Source organism: Pangasianodon hypophthalmus, chromosome 14 (assembly GCF_027358585.1).
Source record: "Pangasianodon hypophthalmus isolate fPanHyp1 chromosome 14, fPanHyp1.pri, whole genome shotgun sequence".
NCBI classification, from domain to species: Eukaryota; Metazoa; Chordata; class Actinopteri; order Siluriformes; family Pangasiidae; genus Pangasianodon; species Pangasianodon hypophthalmus.
In genome coordinates this window covers 12,119,785-12,137,652 of record NC_069723.1, presented here as the reverse complement: position 1 = coordinate 12,137,652, position 17,868 = coordinate 12,119,785, and the positions used below count along the sequence as shown (strand labels likewise).

The window sequence follows — 17,868 nt, the reverse complement described above, 5'->3', positions numbered from 1 at the left end:
CAAGACAGGCAGGCTCAGCCTTTCCACTTGTGCTGTGTACAGGTGGAATTTTTATAAGATGTGTGTATTGTGATACAGGGCTTAATTAAGATTACTGATGTACAGAGAATGCACCAAAGGGCACCTGATCAATATACTCCTGCATCTGATTATTTTGAAGCTCACAATACATTTAAATTTCCTCTTAGTGGTTGTATTTCTATTCTCATTTGGCTGTTGCAACATATATATATAACAGTGAATTTGCAGCATTTTGAACAAGCAGTTTGAACATTTTTCTCCACACAACATAGAAGGTGCAGAAAAACAATATTTTGCACTTACTCTCACTGAATTCATAATAAGCCTTTGGTGTTTTGTAGTCGAAAATTTCCCAGATTACTCATTACAATTCTGTGGTGTTTGCTTGTAACTGGAGTGCTTGTTAACAAATTCACTGTCACGTCTTATTCTCATTGTATTCTCCACATGACTGGGCACTATGTGTAACTGAAATACCAACATGAAAATATTTTGCCAATGCTTAAGTAATCATATCTGTCCTTTAATTGCATGTTGAAGTAAGATCTGATTTTCTGAAAGCAGGGCCAAATTAACCAGAGCTTGAATTTCCACTTTATTGCTTCTCTCCTCTGTCTCTGCTCCTTGGCAAAGGATTTTCTGTACTTTAGAGAGCATTATAGCATCAAACTACATTTAATTGTTTGGTAATACAGTTCATATTTATTACTGCACATGCAATGCAGTTTTTTTTTGTTGTTTTCTCTGTGTTTCTTCACATTGGATTTGAAATGAAAGAAAACAGAGAAAACAAGCTTGGATTCCATGTTTGTAACTGGACTGAGCATTGAAAGGAGTAGGTGTTCAGTGGGCGATAGATTAATTAGTCTGTCACAGCCTGGTGTGCAAAAGGCAGACATTAATTAGGAAATGCTGCTCAAAAGGCTCTAAAATGCCACTGGTGGGTGTTCCAGTGCTAGCAGACACAAGCTTTTAGACATTCTAAGCTGTTCTCCAGGGTGTGGAGTTCAATGCTTTTAGGTATATTCTTTTACATAGTGTCTGGTGTTTCATTCTGCAATCCACTTCTGTCCTGCTTAATCTACCAGACTTCTATGCTTTCAGAGATTCAGACAGTACTATTTTGCTGTAATGCTCTGTGTGAATGTAGGTAGTTTTATTAGTATTTTGAGGGTACATCAGCAAGCCAGTATATTGGGCCAATGTTGGGCATCAGTCTGTTGAAAACAGACATTTCTGATACAGGAGTTTGTGTGCGTGTTAAAGTGCTAGACCAAAGTGGAAGAATAATACCTGTAAATCTATAAAGTGAATAATGTAACAAAGCTGAGGTAGGCCAGGATGCAGGCGCAAATTTTTCTTTTCTCAGCAACTAAGGAGCGAAACCGTAGAAATTATATAGGTAACTAATCAGAGGCACACAAAACAGGTGTGCACAAACACAGGAAGTGATTACAGACAACAACAGAAGACGTGGAAGTGAATCCCAGGGTGCCCTCTGGTGGCCGGGGTCATGGGGGCAGTTTGTCCATGATGAATTTGCAAATAATTAATATTTTGTTTCTTTCTTAAACACATAATGGCAAATAATGTCAAATGTATGAGAAAATACATTGAAAATAGACTAGAAAATGAAGGCACACCACTTGCTAACAGGTGCATTAAATCAAACATATAGCCATGCAATCTCTATAAACAAACATTGGCAGTAGAATGAGTTGTACTGAAGAGCTCAGTGACTTTAAACATAGCACTGTCATAGGATGCCACCTTTGCCATATGTTAGTTTGAGAAATTTCTGCCCTGCTAGATCTGCCTCGGTCATATGTAAGTGCTATGATTGTGAAATAGAATTATCTAGGAGCAACAATAGCTCAGCCACGAAGTTGTAGAAAAAGGAAACTCACAGAGCATGGCTGCCGAGTGCTGAAGCACATAGTGCATAAAAACCACTTATCCTATGTTGCATCACTCACTACAGCGTTCCAGACTGCGTCTGAAAGCAACATCAGCACAAGAACTGTTCGTCAGGAGCGTCATGCAATGAGTTTCCATGGCTGAGCAGCTGCACACAGCTGGAGTGGTGTAAAGCACTCCGCCAGTGGAAACGTGTTTTCTGGAGCCATGAATCACACTTTACTATCTGGCGGTCTGATGGATTTATCTGGGCTTTGTGGATGCCAGGAGAATGCTACCTGACAGAATGCATAGTGGTCTCGGGCTGTTTTTCAGGGTTTGGGTGAGGTCCCTTACTTCAATTGAAGGGTAATGTTAATGCAACAGCATACAAAGACATTTTAGACAAGTGTATGCTTCAAACTTTGTGGCAACGGTATGTAGAAGGCACTTTCCTGTTTTAACATGACTGTGCTCCTGTGCAAAAAGCAAGGTTCATAAAGACATGGTTTGACAAGTCATGTAGGAACTTAAGTGGCCTGCACAAAGCCCTGATCTCAGCCCTAATGAACCCCTTTGGGAGGAATTGGAACTTTGATTGTGAGCCAAACATTCTCATCCATCATCAGTGCCTGACCTCATTAACGCTCTTATTGCTGAGTGGGCACAAACCCCCACAGCTATGCTCTAAAATCTAGTGGAAAGCCTTCTCAGAAAAGTGGAGGCTGCTACAGTTACAGTTTTCCATATGTAACTGCTTGTGGTTTTGGAATGGAATGTTCAACAAGCTCATATCGGTGTGATGGTCAGGTGAATTGAAACATTAGTTAAATTGGAAGCTTATCTGTTTTGTGAGGTGTCTGAGATAGGGAATATATACTGCAGGATGGAGGTGTGCATTCAACTGTTTTTGATCTCACTTCTGCTCCCAAAGCAATTCTGAAGATTAATGGATGGGTTAATGGACAGATGGATGGATGGATGGATGGATGGATGGGTGGATTAATGGAGGGATGGATGGAGGGATGGATGGATGGATAACACTGCGTTCTATGCTCTCCCATGTTAATCAGGGTGACCTTTTTGTACAGAGTTGCTGCTGGTTGTAAAAGGGGCCTAATATGCAAACTTGAGATACAGTATCTGATTGTGTCCATTCTAGTTTAAGACTTTTGTACTAAAAAAGAGTTGTATTGAACATTACTGAAAATGTGGTGCTTTTGTTGTCCTGTGAGCTTCATATATGTCTGCCCACTCCAGCTTGTGTGAAATTATAAAACCTGACCACTTCCACATCTTTTTTGTTGGGTCCCACAGACTCTAATGCAAGAGCCCATTTGATGTAAATTTGCCTTTATGATGCTGACAGCCAGGTCAACAGTGTCTCAGTAGCCTTGTGAAAAACTCTTTCATATAATAACATTTTCAGTGTTTATCCCCCAGAAGTCACGATTCAGTTGTTCACCTAGATTATCAAGTTCAAGCTGAGCTTTATTGTCATTCTGCTACATGTGTGGACATACTGTATAGTTGAACGAAATGTCGTGTCTCGCAGGACCACAGTGCTACATACAAGTTAAACATAAATATAAACATAGAAGTATAAGAAACAATTTAGGTGACTATACATACTTTACAAAACTTTACAAAAACTATACAAAACTTTACATAGATACTGTAAATGGAATTGTGCAAAAGAGGTATTTTGTACATGAAATTGTGCAAAAGAGATATTTTAGGGGAAGCAGCGCATAGTGCAAGATGATTTGTAGTGCAATGCACAAGTAAACATATATTATCAGACTGAGTCTTTGTGTGAGAGAGTGTCTATAAAAAGTGTTCAGTGTACATTCAGGGAAAAGAGTGTGTTACTACAGGTGGTTTGTATAGCCCACTCACCTGTGTGTAGCACACTCAGAATTGCACTTAAACAGATTGTCAGTTTGTTTTTTTGTTTTTTCTTGGGTTTTTCATGGGTTTTTCATGGGTTTCATGGTTTGAGGTGCTTATGGTTATGGATGAGGTTTCAGAGGGGGACAGGGAGGTTGGAGTTGAGGGCTCTCACAGCCTGGGGAAAAAAGCTGTTGAGCAATCTGACGGCGCGAGCTTTGATACTCCGCTACCTTCTACCTGATGGCAGGAGCTGGAAGAGATTGTGGGAGGGATGGGAAGGGTCCTTCACGATACATAGAATAGTGTGGGTTACGATTTGTGCCCATTAACTATTACATCAGTGCTGCAGCTTCACAGTGTTGCTGGCTGAACCGTGTGTAAGAAACACTCCTTTTCCTCTTTAGCTTGACTGCACTGGTCTGGTTCCTACTGGCGAGAGCTCTTCTCTGCTGGTACTGTGAAGGATCTAACATAAACCAGTGAACAGACAGCCTGTTTTTTAATCTTTTTCTTTCTCTCGTTTTCTATCTCCAACTTGCCATGTTTAATCAGTCCTTTATGTTAACATATTGTTCCTAAAGTATTCAAGCTGCTAAGATGGCTTTTTTTGCACATGGGTGTTATAATATGATAGGAGCTCCAGAGAAAGCTAGAGCTTCTAATTAAAACAAACCCACTCAGTAGCACTATAGAAAAAGAACACCCATTCTGTTTCCAGCAGGTCAGAGTTGGATTAGAGCACATGCTGGGGATCAATAAATTAGAACAGAAAACTAATTCATCCAGAAGGATTTTGTAGAAAGTAAAATGCCCTCCTGCTGCTTCCAGGCAGTATCAAAGACTTTATCCACTCTGGCCATCCAAGGCTCTGGCCACACACACACAAAGACACACACACTGCTCACTTGTATTTGTACTAATACTAGCTTCCACAAGTCAGTTTTATTCCAAGCTGCTTTCCTTCACATATCCCAATGAATTAATTTTTCTTTTCTTGCCAGTACTACCATTTTAATGCAGAATGCGTAGAGCAGTGTGACAAAGCTACAATGCAACAAAGAAAATGTGGGAGTTGGGGGTCATGGGGTGGGGTGTTTAAACATACTAGTAAGGCTGTGCTTTTTTGGAGGTATTCTTGATCATTTGGTCACTGATTTTCCACTATTCCAGAAGCAGTGCTGCATTTTTCCACTCCTGAGTGGACTGTGATGTAATGCAAGGAAAATAGACACAGATGAGCTCATTAAACCTAAACACAAAGTCTAAATAAAGAAAAAGCTGAGTTTGCTAACGTGTACTGTATGAAAGTGCTAGAGAATAAATGTATCTCCTCAGTGTTATGTTGTGTGGAATAATGAATGCAGCTTTGTTCTCTCTTTCTTCCACCTAGACAGATAGATAGATAGATAGATAGATACAATTTAATTGCTGAGAAACTGCCATTTGTGTTACATTTAAAAAATGTCTTGTACTTACATGTATACTCCTGTTTATCAGAGCTATATAGTCATGATACATTACCTCTGTAGAGTACTATTAGTGCTGTCTTTTCCTCAAGTAAATACAAAAAATATACTTTAGGAGTGCATGTCAGTTTCTTTCATGAGTTAAGAGTTTTTTTTTTTTTTTGTTTTGTTTTTTTTTTGCAACCAGTTATATTTGTTCCACTCAAGTGAACAACAAAATTGTATCAGACACAGACAATTTACAATAGCTGAATCAGGAACACTTGACCGCTATCCACTATTTGACTTTGCTTTGGTACATATCCTCTTGTTATTTACGTTATTAGGTTTATATCTTACTCTTTTTCCTTTTTACTCTTTTTTTTTCTTACTGTTATTGGTTCAATTAGTGGTTAATGAGCTTGGGTTAGACAGATTGAGTCTGCATGTCAGATGAGTACAGCATGCAATCACTACGAATATTCAGAGTTATTTAAGATGAAATCTCACCTGTGTTCCTCGCTTTAGAATGCTGTTAATCTGCTGAATGTTGATGGTTTCAGGGGATTCAGTAATCATCAGGGATAAGGTGCTTACAGTGAACAACAAAGCTGATAGTTTAGCAGGACTAGTTTGAATTTGGACTGAATTGAGAACACGCAGTTTGAGCGCACAGAGTGGTGGTGGTGGTGGTGGTATACCACTCATGTGGTCCATTGCCCCAATGCACAGAGTGGTGCATGAAACTGGCCTGCGCTGGTCAGGTGACATTTTTCCAATCTTAAACTATCCAGTTTCTGTGAGCCTGTGCCCACTGTAGCCTTGGATTCCTGTTCTTAGCTAACAGGAGTGGAACCCGATGTGGTCTTCTGCTGTTGTAGCCCATCTGCCTCAAGGTTCAATGTGTTATGAGTTCTGAGATGCTTTTGAGTTACCATTGTAAGTTCTTTGGTGATTTGAGTTATCATAGCCTTCCTGTCAGATCGAACAATTCTGGCCGTGCTCCTCTGACCTCAACAAGATATTTCTGCCCAAACCACACAAAGGATTTTTTTTGTTTTTTGCACCATTCTGTATAAACTCTAGAGACTGTTGTGTGTGAAAATTCCAGATCAGCGGTTTCTGAAATACTCAGCCCAGCCCATCTGGCACCAATATGCGTGCTGTGGTCACATCACATTTTTTTGGCTGAGTTAGCATTCACAGCACCTTGCAGTGGCTAGTCAACAACAACATTTAAGAAAGTCTGATGCTAAGCTGGAGGATCGATACTGACTCAGGTGAAGTCCACCTCGCTTAGAAAAGTAGGCTATCCTCAGAAGGTTTCCCAGTTTTCACGTCTTTGGTGGCACACAATTTTTTTTAGCCAGGTATTGAGGACAGACAAGGGGTTGATGGCCTCTATGCTATTGTTAAAAACGGAAAGTAGATTATTATCTTGCACTTAGGTTTGTCAATCAGAGATGAAAAAGTACTTCAGTACTGTTTATTTTAATGACATTTGTGCCAACATGAATGACAATACTATTAAAACAGTGACTTGTAATGATCCTTTAGTCCTTTAGAGACTTTAGTTTTAGGAAAGTGTTGAATATCAAAATTATGTTCGATCCAGCTTCCAAAAAGTAGAGTCGCCGATGGTGTCATGGGTGTTCAGTGGCTGTGGTGAGGGTGATGATGAGACAGGAAAGCTTAGAACCTCAAACTTGTTCGTTAGCGTGAGCTTTGGAAGTGGTAGTGGAGAAGAACCAGTCTGGGTATGGTATTTATTTATGATACAGTCGTATTCCCAAGCAGTATTCTGCGTCATGGCCTCGTGGTAACACTGTTTTGCGGCCTCAGTACTTAGACCCCAGCTGGAGCCCAGAGGACAGGCTGCGCAAGCCGAGTGGGACCTGCAGAGCGACTTCAAGGTCAGTCCTCCTCGAGTTGAGCTGTGCCTGCTGCTCCAGACACTCCACAATCTTTTTCTCCACTCTTCAAAGCTTGATTGAGGTCAGCTCAGTGTCAGTGTTTCCCTCACTGCTGTGTTTCATGTTGCTTGTTTGTAATGCGCTGCATACTTTTTACTGATTTATTAATGACTCAGAGTAAAGCCCACAGCACAAACGCTCAGGCTGACAGTGTTGGGGTGTCCTCTGACTTTCCCACAAGTCTGTGTCGGATGACTTACGAGAGATGGCAGGGTCATGGAGCGGTCAGGTCCTTGAACAAAACAAGACTCATGTTTGTAAGAAAACTATTGCACTAGTAAACTGAGAAATGGCGCACGGTCTATACTACTACTATACTTTCTCAAGGCTTCATTGGACAGCTGTTCAAAGTGAGAAGACTGTCCAAGTGAGTTATGAGACAGTTATGAGACTGTCCAAAGTGTGTTATGAGATAGTAGTAGACACTGTGGAAATTTCAGATAAACAGATACAGGACAAGAGGGTGAATTGTAATGGTTTTGGCTCAGAGACACTGACAGCACACTAGATGGAGAACCAAATTGTGCACTCATTCATCCTGTACCCTCATCCTGTAAACCTACACCTCCTGGCTCTAATGGCTCTAGCTTTCTAAAAGTTTTTTTTTTTTTTTACTTACTATGCTTTTGGCACAGCTGACTGTGTCCTGCACTAATCGCTAATCTGCATGAGCAGCTATGTTCTGCCTGTTAAGCATTTTCTTTGTGATGTTCTATGAAATTGTATTGAAAAATTACTGAAGGAATGTAATTATTTTTTTATTTGAGTCTTTTTAGTATGAGAGTGTCCTCTCCATCTCTGCAGATACACTGCCATTTGAGAGTGAATAAACAACAACAAAAATGTTACCATCAGTTTCTTTCATACATGCACCCTCTTTCATTGGCTTTTCATTTTATGATAAGAATGGAGGCCAGACCAGGATTGAAAATCATTGGTCAGTTAGCAGATCTATTAGCCTCCACACATGTGCCATGCTATCACCCTGAATTAGCCAGAGGAAGAGCTATGGGCACTGAGAACATGAGATGGACAGAGAACTGAGAAATGACACACGGTCTAGACTACAAAAATGTTTTCTCAAGGCCTCTTTGGACAACTGTGCAAAGTGAGTACGCTGTCCAAAGTCAGTTATGAGACAGTTATGAGACTGTCCAAAGTGAGTTATGAGACAGTAGTAGACAGCTTGGAAATTTCAGATGAACAGATACAGGACAAGAGGGTGAACTGTAATGGTTTTGGCTCGGAGACACTGACAGCACACTAGATGGAGAACCAAACTGTGCATTCACTCATCCTGTACACTCATCCTGTAAACTCACTCCTCTTGCACACATACCTGAGATGTTTTTTTTCTTGTGTCAAAATTTTGTGTTGTTTTATTTTGGAGAGTTTTGACACTGGATCTATGCTTTTATGCACCTTCCTACTGATTTCAGTGTTACCTGTGCATCTGTGTGAAGTGACCTGTAATGGATCTTTTATTCTCTCTCTCTCTCTCTCTCTCTCTCTCTCTCCTTCTCTCTCCTCTCCTCTCCCTCTGGCATGCTGTTCAGAGAGCCTGTGCCGTGTTGACCAGCCCAGGTGCGTCCACCAGAGAAGCATTGATGGACTAGATAGCCTTGAGGTAAAAATATCTCCAGTAGTATCAGAAATGCATCAGAAATGTTTCTACAGATTATTTCTGTATTTATTTTGCTGTTGTGACTGCATGCTGTATGGCAGCATATGCTGTACACTGCAAGCCAAATATTTGGAAGCAACAGTTATTCTGTGAAAATAAACATGAAAATGAATATGGACAGACATAATGGACAGAAATATAACCAAAATTTCTACAGCAATGATGTACATCAGTTTATTCTTATTATGCGATTTTTTTGCTTTTAAAATTAAAAATTATAGATCATAAACATATAAACACTATATATATTATATTGTGCTGGCAAATTGATGTACCTGCAATGTAATTTTGAAACTTTAAATCACTTGCTTGCTTCTATACTTTTGGCCTGTAGTATATGTTGAATGTTAATCTGCACATGAGCCAAAAAGCCTTTTGCTATTCTGTATACATTTTTACTTCATGATATCTGCATTATGAGAATACTGTTCATTGATATTGATACTAATTAAATTCACTTGTACTGAATGTTATTATAAATTGTATGTTAACTCAGTTAAGACCACCAGACCTCTTGTCCTTCCACCACTTGCACTTTCCACCACTATTTTTCTTTAGTTTAGGTTTGCTTTAAGAGATGTGAACACACATCTCTTAAAGCATCTCTTATACAGTACTCAATTATGAACCAAACTACTAAACCCTCATCTACCAAAATTCTGAGGTCTCTGCCCTTGTCCAAGTGAACTGTGGTTCAATTTGTTGTTGTGGAAGCACACTTTTATGATAGTCCACACTCAAATGGCATGAAAGGGACTTTCCAGCTGCATCACTAGTGTAAAATATAAGCACAGGGATGCACACCAACAGTGCTCCAGTCTCTGTGAAATTCAGCATATAACTCCGTATTAACACTAAAAAATAAAGACCACTTCTCCCTGCACAAAAAAAATTTATTTACAGAACACATTTACATCAATGTACACAGATCTGTTTTCCTTTAAAGGTTGAAATATCTCCACAACTACACTTTTTTACAGTTCTTAAAAAAGACAGCCGCCTTGTCGCTTTTATTTGTTGATCTAAACCCACTCTCTTGTCTCCTTTGCTGCCAGACGAGATGTAAGATCCAGGTGCTTGTATTGGTGGTACACGGGGGGAACATTCTGGACCTGGCCAGTGGTGACCTGGGGGCAAAGGCTGCAGACGTGGCCACTCTGTCCTCAGTGCTGGAGAAAGTGGCACAGGTGCACTTTAAGGCTGCTGCACACCAGTTACTATTAAAGCTGGTGCCCTGTCCTGCTGTATGTGCAGAGGCCTTTTCGCTGGTTTCCAAGTGAGTCACTGAGATTGATGTAGAGTCATGAAAAAGGATTTCATATTAAAGAATTTAAATAGTTCAACATTTGCTGGAATTCATGGATTTTAACTTAATTATATTATTTGGCTGGTTTAAGTGAATCTTTCTGTATGCATTTTTAACATCACCCAATGGAAGAAACGATTCTATACAAATCTGTGTAGTGCAACTTTATATGAAGTCCACTGGTGGATAAAGGAAAATTTCTCATTCTCTCAGACATTCATATTATGCTTATTGGCAGAAATGTGCAGATGTGTAAATAAAACTGATTGGGAAAAGTTTACAATTGCTCATTTGGCTGATTGATTCATGCCATACAGATGATTGGAAATAATTGATTAGAAACACCTCATTGAACACGCCACTGATAAGTACTCTATTCCCAATAATAATTACATAGAGAATGGTTGATACTATTGATATTAACATAAATATTAAGCTATACATGAAAAGCAATGAGTGTATCATTTATGAGGTTTGTGAAATTACATTAAATTACACAAGTTACTTTATAAGTGTGGGAGATAATCTAGTATTGTTTTGGAAGTTTAATGAGTAAAGGACAGGACAGGAAAGAGGGATTGATCCAGGACAAAGTCAGGATAGTATTAAATGCATTGGAGAAAAAACACAGTCCTTATTATGGCTCAGACTTCATCCAGATGTAAAAAGGCCCTGTGTAGATCAGAGTATTGTCCACATATAGGTATGCATGGTAGGTAAACTGGCAAGTTGGCAGAATAGAACTAATTTCTTTGCAGCCTGTTTGTACCAGTGATGGTCTTCATTTCACTCCACACCTCCTTCACATTGTTCTACTGTTCTTGTCCATATAATTATCCTTCCCCCTGCAGATTTTTTTCTTTATTACCAACCTCACACATCTGATCCTTTTTTCCTGACCTCAAGGCCCCAATTTTCATGTTTAGCAGGTCCTTCTTTTACTGTAGGTCTTTTATGTGACACACTGTCTTTGTGGAAACGGTGTCCTCCCCTTGTAATGCACATAGCATTTCCCAGTCTATTTCCAGTACGCTATTCTGCAGACCTTCCTCAGCCTCCACCAAGTACTAGTAGTAACAGATTTCTCCAGAAATAATTAGAATGTATGTTGTGAGTTTGCTAACCAAAAAATGGATTTGCTTTGCGATGACTGTTGTCAGCAGACAGTAGGGCATATATAACCCAAACAACTGAGTAAAAAACCGTGTGCAGGGACACAAGCCATTAGTCAGTCATTAAACAGAGATAATATAACTGCTAATGAATTCTTTTTAATCTCTGCATACTATAGAACCTTGAAGACATATCCAGTATTCACAGAAGGTTATGAACACAATTTTCATTAGGTAGAGATTAAAGAGAATTCTTCAGTCATTCTTCATAAAGTAGTTCTATGAGCCATTTGATGTGCTCATTGTAATGCCATTCATTATCTCCGTTGGATGTTACTGACTCATATAGTCTATGACAAGTAAACAGTGGAAGTAATACCTCAAAGCAAAGCAAACTAATGATAATACTAAGGGAGAAATTGCCTTACTAATGAACAAAATCTCTCAAATCCCCAGAAACTGATTTGTTTCCTCTAAAACCAGGGGAGCAGACAAGCCTTTTTTTTTTAAATATATGATCACACTTGTTTTTTTTCTCCTTCTGGCTTATGACTGTCATTATTTACCCTTGCAAACAGACTTAAGAAGAAGACTGAATAGATGCCAAGGAATTGGCTTCAGTAACTCAATGTCTATTTGCCTGCACCGTTAATGCATGCAGCATAAAATCCCGAAAATAAGGTTCTCTAGACCTTCTAATTGTTAGATAATAAGTCAACACACATGGAAATAGATAAACAGACATACAAATGAACACTTTCTTCCCATGTCAGCTGCTATGTCATTGTCATTGTGCTGTGGATGAATGAAGGCATGCATAAGTGGGGGTGCTTTATTGAGTCAATGGAATAGAAAATCCAAGCTTTCTACTAGCAGCCTAATTTAATGTCCCACGTAACTATCTTTCTGCTGGAGACTAATAACGGAGGGTGAAAAGCCACAGAAGTCTTCAGAGCACAATGTACAGTGTGCATGTCTGCTCTGTTGTTATGCAGGCATAGGAAGAATATACAAATTCATACATAATTGGGTAGAACAATTAAACACTTATAGTTAAAATGATTGTTATTGCCAGTTTTTAATTCATGTCTCTGCCTAAGATAATAACGGTCTTTCTAAGCATCTTTGTATTCTGTAGTGCAGTTTTTGAGAACTTTATTCCTTTCCCCCCCATTAATTGTGCTGTCATGTTTCCATTTGTTATAGTTTGAGACGTTAATGGTTGGAATGAGAATCCTGTCGAGAACTTTAAGTATATTATAAGGAAACATTATGTGTTTTGAAAAAGAAAGTGATGAAACATTTATTATTGCTTGTTCTTTGCTCTGTGATGGATTGACAGCCTTGAGTCCATTGTTCCCAGGATAGGCTCCCATCTATAGTAACCCTGATCAGGATAAAGTGCTTACTGAACATATGAAAAATGTAAGAACTTAAGCATATGAATAGGCACAATTAATGACTTTAAATGTGCCACAATAGACATGGCAATTTTAGCAGTATTATGGGGATTTTAATGCACAACCATTTGAAGGTTGTCTTTACAAAAATAGTGCAAAGAACAGGAAACTACCAGTGGTTTGTGATGTACATACATTAGCGTGTATGTTAGATATGTTCATTTGTTCATTCATGTACACTCAAGTGCTTTATTCTGATCAGGGTCACCTTGGACATTGGTGTTAAGTGTTGCTATGACAAATTGGAGTGTCATCCCAGAATGCATTACCTTTAATGGATTACAGCAACTGATGATCGGGTTAGGTAATGTCAGTTAAGAACAAGAAGGCATGTTTCCAGGGGCTACAGTGGTCTGAATCCAGGTTCCTGGATTCCTGGCAGTGTGATAATGTGCAGAATGCTTTCGTAATACACATTAGTACAGTTGATATCCATTGGAGAAAGTTTGAAATGCATGATGCATGCATGGTGAACATTGTTGCTAACCAAATTCATACCTTCATTGGTAGTTTATTTACATTCAGATGAACCACCAGCATGATAATCTACCATGTCACCCAGCATATATGTATCACTCAATGGTTGCAGGGACACGACTTTCATAGTTACTGACTGAGCATCTTTGGGATGAGGTGAAAAATGGCTGGTGGCTCTTTGTGGCCAAACCGTACTGGTGTAAAATTGAAAGTTCTGCAAAACACAGTCATTTCAACATGGTAGAACATTGCTGCTAAAAGCATCAAGCATCTTTTAGAATACATGCTAACACAAATAAATGCTGTTCTGAAAGGTACAGGAGACACAGTCTGCTACTATATAGGTGTAATAAATGGGCAACTGGATGTATGTACCATCTTCTTTAACAATTACTGCCAATATTACATGTAAAAAGGTACACACTTAATGTAGATGAACCTGTAACATCAAATGTAAATGAGGTCATGTGCCTGATGCATCTTAAGTTTAAGAAAGAACTTTTGTCTGAGATGTCCCCCAGTTGCATAAATGGAAATGTGTTGCTGGAGAGGTGCACCTTCCTTTGTAACTATGATAATTAAATAATTCAGTGTCTAACTTATCCAGTTTCCTGGTGTGAAAGTAGTGGTAGTGTCACCCTTGACTCAAAACCCACTTTTCAGGCAGACACTCTTATTTCTTACAATCTCACAATGAGCTTTCTTTTTTTAGATAGAGCTGGTTGACTCTTATGGAAGAATCACAACAGGAAAAGAAAAAGCTGTTAATTAATGCAAATAAGCATCCACATGGGTTTTCCCTAACTAATGCTCAGCAGAAGACTGAACCTCGTGGAGAAGTAATGGATAATCTGACATACAACAGTCTCAGTTCTTAGAGAGGAAGCAGAATGTTCTTGATAGCACACACTTATCCTTCCGATGTAGGCACAACATGAGCAGCACATATCATATGCAGCTTGTCAAGAGCTATCCGGCTTAATGATGCCTCTGAAAGGTTATGTCAATTAAGTGATGATAAAAAAAACACGATGTGCTGACGTTTCCGATTAGCAAAACAAGGTTGTTGCGAAGTTGTTGAGACATAAATGTGTACGCTATGGTTAGTGGAATAAGGTTTAATGTCACTGTTGTTTGTTGTCCATTAATGAGATCCTCATGATAATAGGTAGACCTAATAAGCCTCCAACAGGTTTTGGCCCATCTAAAAGCGGGATATTGATTGTCTTGCTCAACCCCAGCTAAAGCTTGGCTATTTTGAGAGCTGACAAATATGACCTGTAGAGCATCCATGCAGGGAGCTCAGCATGCTGCATTTCTAAAGCTTTGAAGGTTTTGTCTTTCAAGGCACAGAGGCTACAAAATGCATCTCTCCAGGACTGACCATTATATGACCATGGTGTTAATGAGGGCAAATATTGTAGAAGGAGTCACTGTAGGAGTATAAAAAAGAAAATCAATTTAAGCTCAATACCTTGGTTGCCTCATTAGTCTACATTTTCTCATTAGTCTATATTTCTCTTTTATGGTTTTTCACTTCTTTCCAGTTCAGCAGCCTTTGCAGGTGGCAGACGTGCAGTCATAGGATAATGATGTCCTTTAGGGAAAAAGTCACTGCTGTAAATAATTTGCGCATCTGTGTGGAAAACAGCTTATTGTGCTGGTGTCATTATGATACCATACTCCAGCATGTACATATTCAATATTTCATTAGCAGATTAGTTGTGTATATTTCTTCCAGCAAAGTAAAACAGTGCCAAGTTGCTACCGTACCTCTACCACCAACTATTTGCATAATTACTTAATTGTACAGCTCAAATAAATAATGGTAACACAGCACAAATATAGAACGTACCCTACCTATTGCGTCCGAGTGACTAAATGGTGATCTATTAACCTGAGGTCTCATTTATCAAAGCATCCGTAGAACAAGTTCTACATTTGTGCATAAGAACCACCAGTACACACAAGATAATTGGTATTTATCATACTTGCGTATACACAGTTGTACATAATGTAGGTTGATAAATTCCACACATTCTGAATTGTTGTGCTTGTGCACGGCCACATTCATTTGCTATATATGGTAAACAATTTCCCTTTAAAAAGCCCAGTAGCCTGCTCAAGGGGTTGTTACAAACATGGAGCATGTCAAAAGATCTAAGAAGATGATCTTCACTGACAGTGAAGTTGTTACGGGTCTTGGCACTAGGATGTATAATAGCGTCGTGCTGGGCCCGCTTGTCCGAGAGGACAATATGTGGTATGGAGTGGAACCAAGTGCGGAGACGGACTGGTCACTGGTCATAGTGCTTATGTGATACTGTGTAGTGCTGATGTGATAGACGGCCTGCCAAAAGGCTCAGCCTGAAAAATGAGCGCCTCGAGCGGGGCACGAACCAGGTAGGCGCGAACCAGATAGTGTGAAGGGTACAGGCTTGGAAAACTCAGAGCCTACGGCTTAATGCAAAAGCACCACAGTGTGGCGGGAAAATAACACAAAATGGCCTTGTCATTTGGCTGAACTTGAAATAACCAAATCTTTCCTTAATATTAAATATATCCAGCCCTGAACCTCAATATTCGCTTTTCTGAACATAAACCTCAATATTTACTTTTCTGAACATAAACCTCAATATTTACTTTTCTGAACATAAATCTCTATATCAGCTAAACAGAGCAGCATGCCACCATTCTGCTGGCTGGCACAGAACTATGTCCGCACATGGAGTGAGGCAGTCGGAGGGTTTATGAAGAGGTGCGGCCATGTGCTGCACGTTTACGCTGATTACCGGCATGAGAGTGCCGCGTTATAAAAAAGCCCTTGCAGGTGGTTGTGGATTTGCCTGAGAAGGCACCCGTGGTGCTACAGATGTAGAGATACTGCTGCACAAAGTAGAGCAAAACAGAAATGGTATATTTGGCACTTTTACAAGTAGTTTGTCTAATAAATAAATATGATTTTTAAAAAAGATTTTATGCGTATGTATGCGCATTCTATTGCCCCAGTTACATTTACAAACTCCGCGATGGTGTGTAAATTCATCTTTTTCTGCTGCCGGGTTTGGAAATATAATGTATTGCATTGTGAGCGACATGAATGCACATGTGTCATTATTCGACTCATAGTTGGTTGGGAAATGCCACCTGTCTCTATTTGTAAAGTACCCGTGGCTAAAAGCACTAGAATAGAGATCAATTAAAATTGCACTGAAAAAACAAAATCGACTGATGAGCCACTGATTACTCTCAACTTAGATTCCAGTGGTCTCTAAAAACCATGTTCCTCCCTCCACAAAGATGCAAGAGCCAAATCTTCAAACAAGGCATCATCCCAGTCGATCGTTAGATGTGCCTTTTACATGATTATACTTCATATTCCATCTGTGTCACCTATCTTCACCTTGGTGTGAGCTCCAAAATCGTGTAATTATTCTCTCAATTATGAAGATATGACAGTAAGTGGGATAGAAGCACCTCTTACTCAGTTTAACCACTAGTACACTTTTCTACCTCTAGGGGTTCCTGCATATGCATGATCAGGAGTGTGCGGAAATTTACACACATTCTCATGCACATGCAAAGCTTAATAAATCACATTCTATGCATAGAAACGTGTGTATGAATTGTTTACGCACAAAACTATGCATATGCAAAGATAATAAATGAGACCCCTTGTTCTTGTACAGATAGTAAATCAGTCAGACTTTGTTATGGCAACGGACACAACCAACCTAAATCAGAAACAAGTGTCCACAAGACACAAATGCTGCTGAAAGATATAAAACTCCTGGAGGAAGCCTATGGTGACTGTCACGACAAACTTGACAAAAGATTTGAATATGCATAAGCAAGGCTTCTGGGGTGTCCAGAATTGTACATTTATACTAGAGCATTGAGGCTGTTATATTATTAACAACACAGGTCTTTCCTCTGTAAGCTGTGGGAGGATCCACTTCCATCTCTGTAGCTGTCTTATAACATGGTCTGCATAGACTTCTTAGCTCTTCTTCATGTATTCATCAATCCAAAGCAGACTCTGATAATTCTAAAACCATCCTTGGTCCAATTACATTGTTATGGAAGCTGATAAGGTCCTGTTTTTGCCAGTCCCCAGAAAGTAAAGATTTGCTTCATTAATGTGGGCAGATTGAGCTTTTTGATAGTTTGGATAGATTTATTATGTCATGCTGCTAGTTTACCTAGAGCCACCTAAACCTGTGAAACCGTTTCCCTAGTGAGGCTATAAGGCTCAAGATGATCGCATACAAGTTATCAAAAATAGTTCATTTAGATGCAAGAAATCCCTTGCTACACTTGCCCATATATTTTGGTTTTGTCCCAAACTGTTTCTTTTCTGGTCACTGATTTTTGAGTTCTATTCTAAGATATTTAATAAAAATGTAAGTCCAAACCCTCTAACAGCCATCTTTGATATTGTCAGTGAAAAGACCACTGTTTCAAAAAGTGATAACTGCATAGCTTTTACTTCTCAGCTGGCAAGGCGATTGATTCTGCTCAGTTGGAAACAGGCTTTCCCCATTTCTTTTAAACAGTGGGATGGAGATGTGCTACAATTATTAGGTTAGGAAAAAAAAGAC

The 17,868-nt window shown here is 39.3% G+C and overlaps 1 protein-coding gene across 2 annotated transcripts in view; it reads left to right on the top strand.

Moving 5' to 3' along the window:
* The window catches only part of pitpnm3 (PITPNM family member 3), a 65,807-nt gene that overhangs the window by 23,566 nt on the left and 24,373 nt on the right, over positions 1–17,868 (top strand). For both annotated transcript variants that reach the window (XM_026924585.3, XM_026924584.3), the window contains 2 exons: positions 8,785–8,855; positions 9,968–10,188. In XM_026924585.3, coding sequence (XP_026780386.2) covers positions 8,785–8,855; positions 9,968–10,188 — 292 coding nt within the window. The remainder of the gene's footprint in view (positions 1–8,784; positions 8,856–9,967; positions 10,189–17,868) is intronic.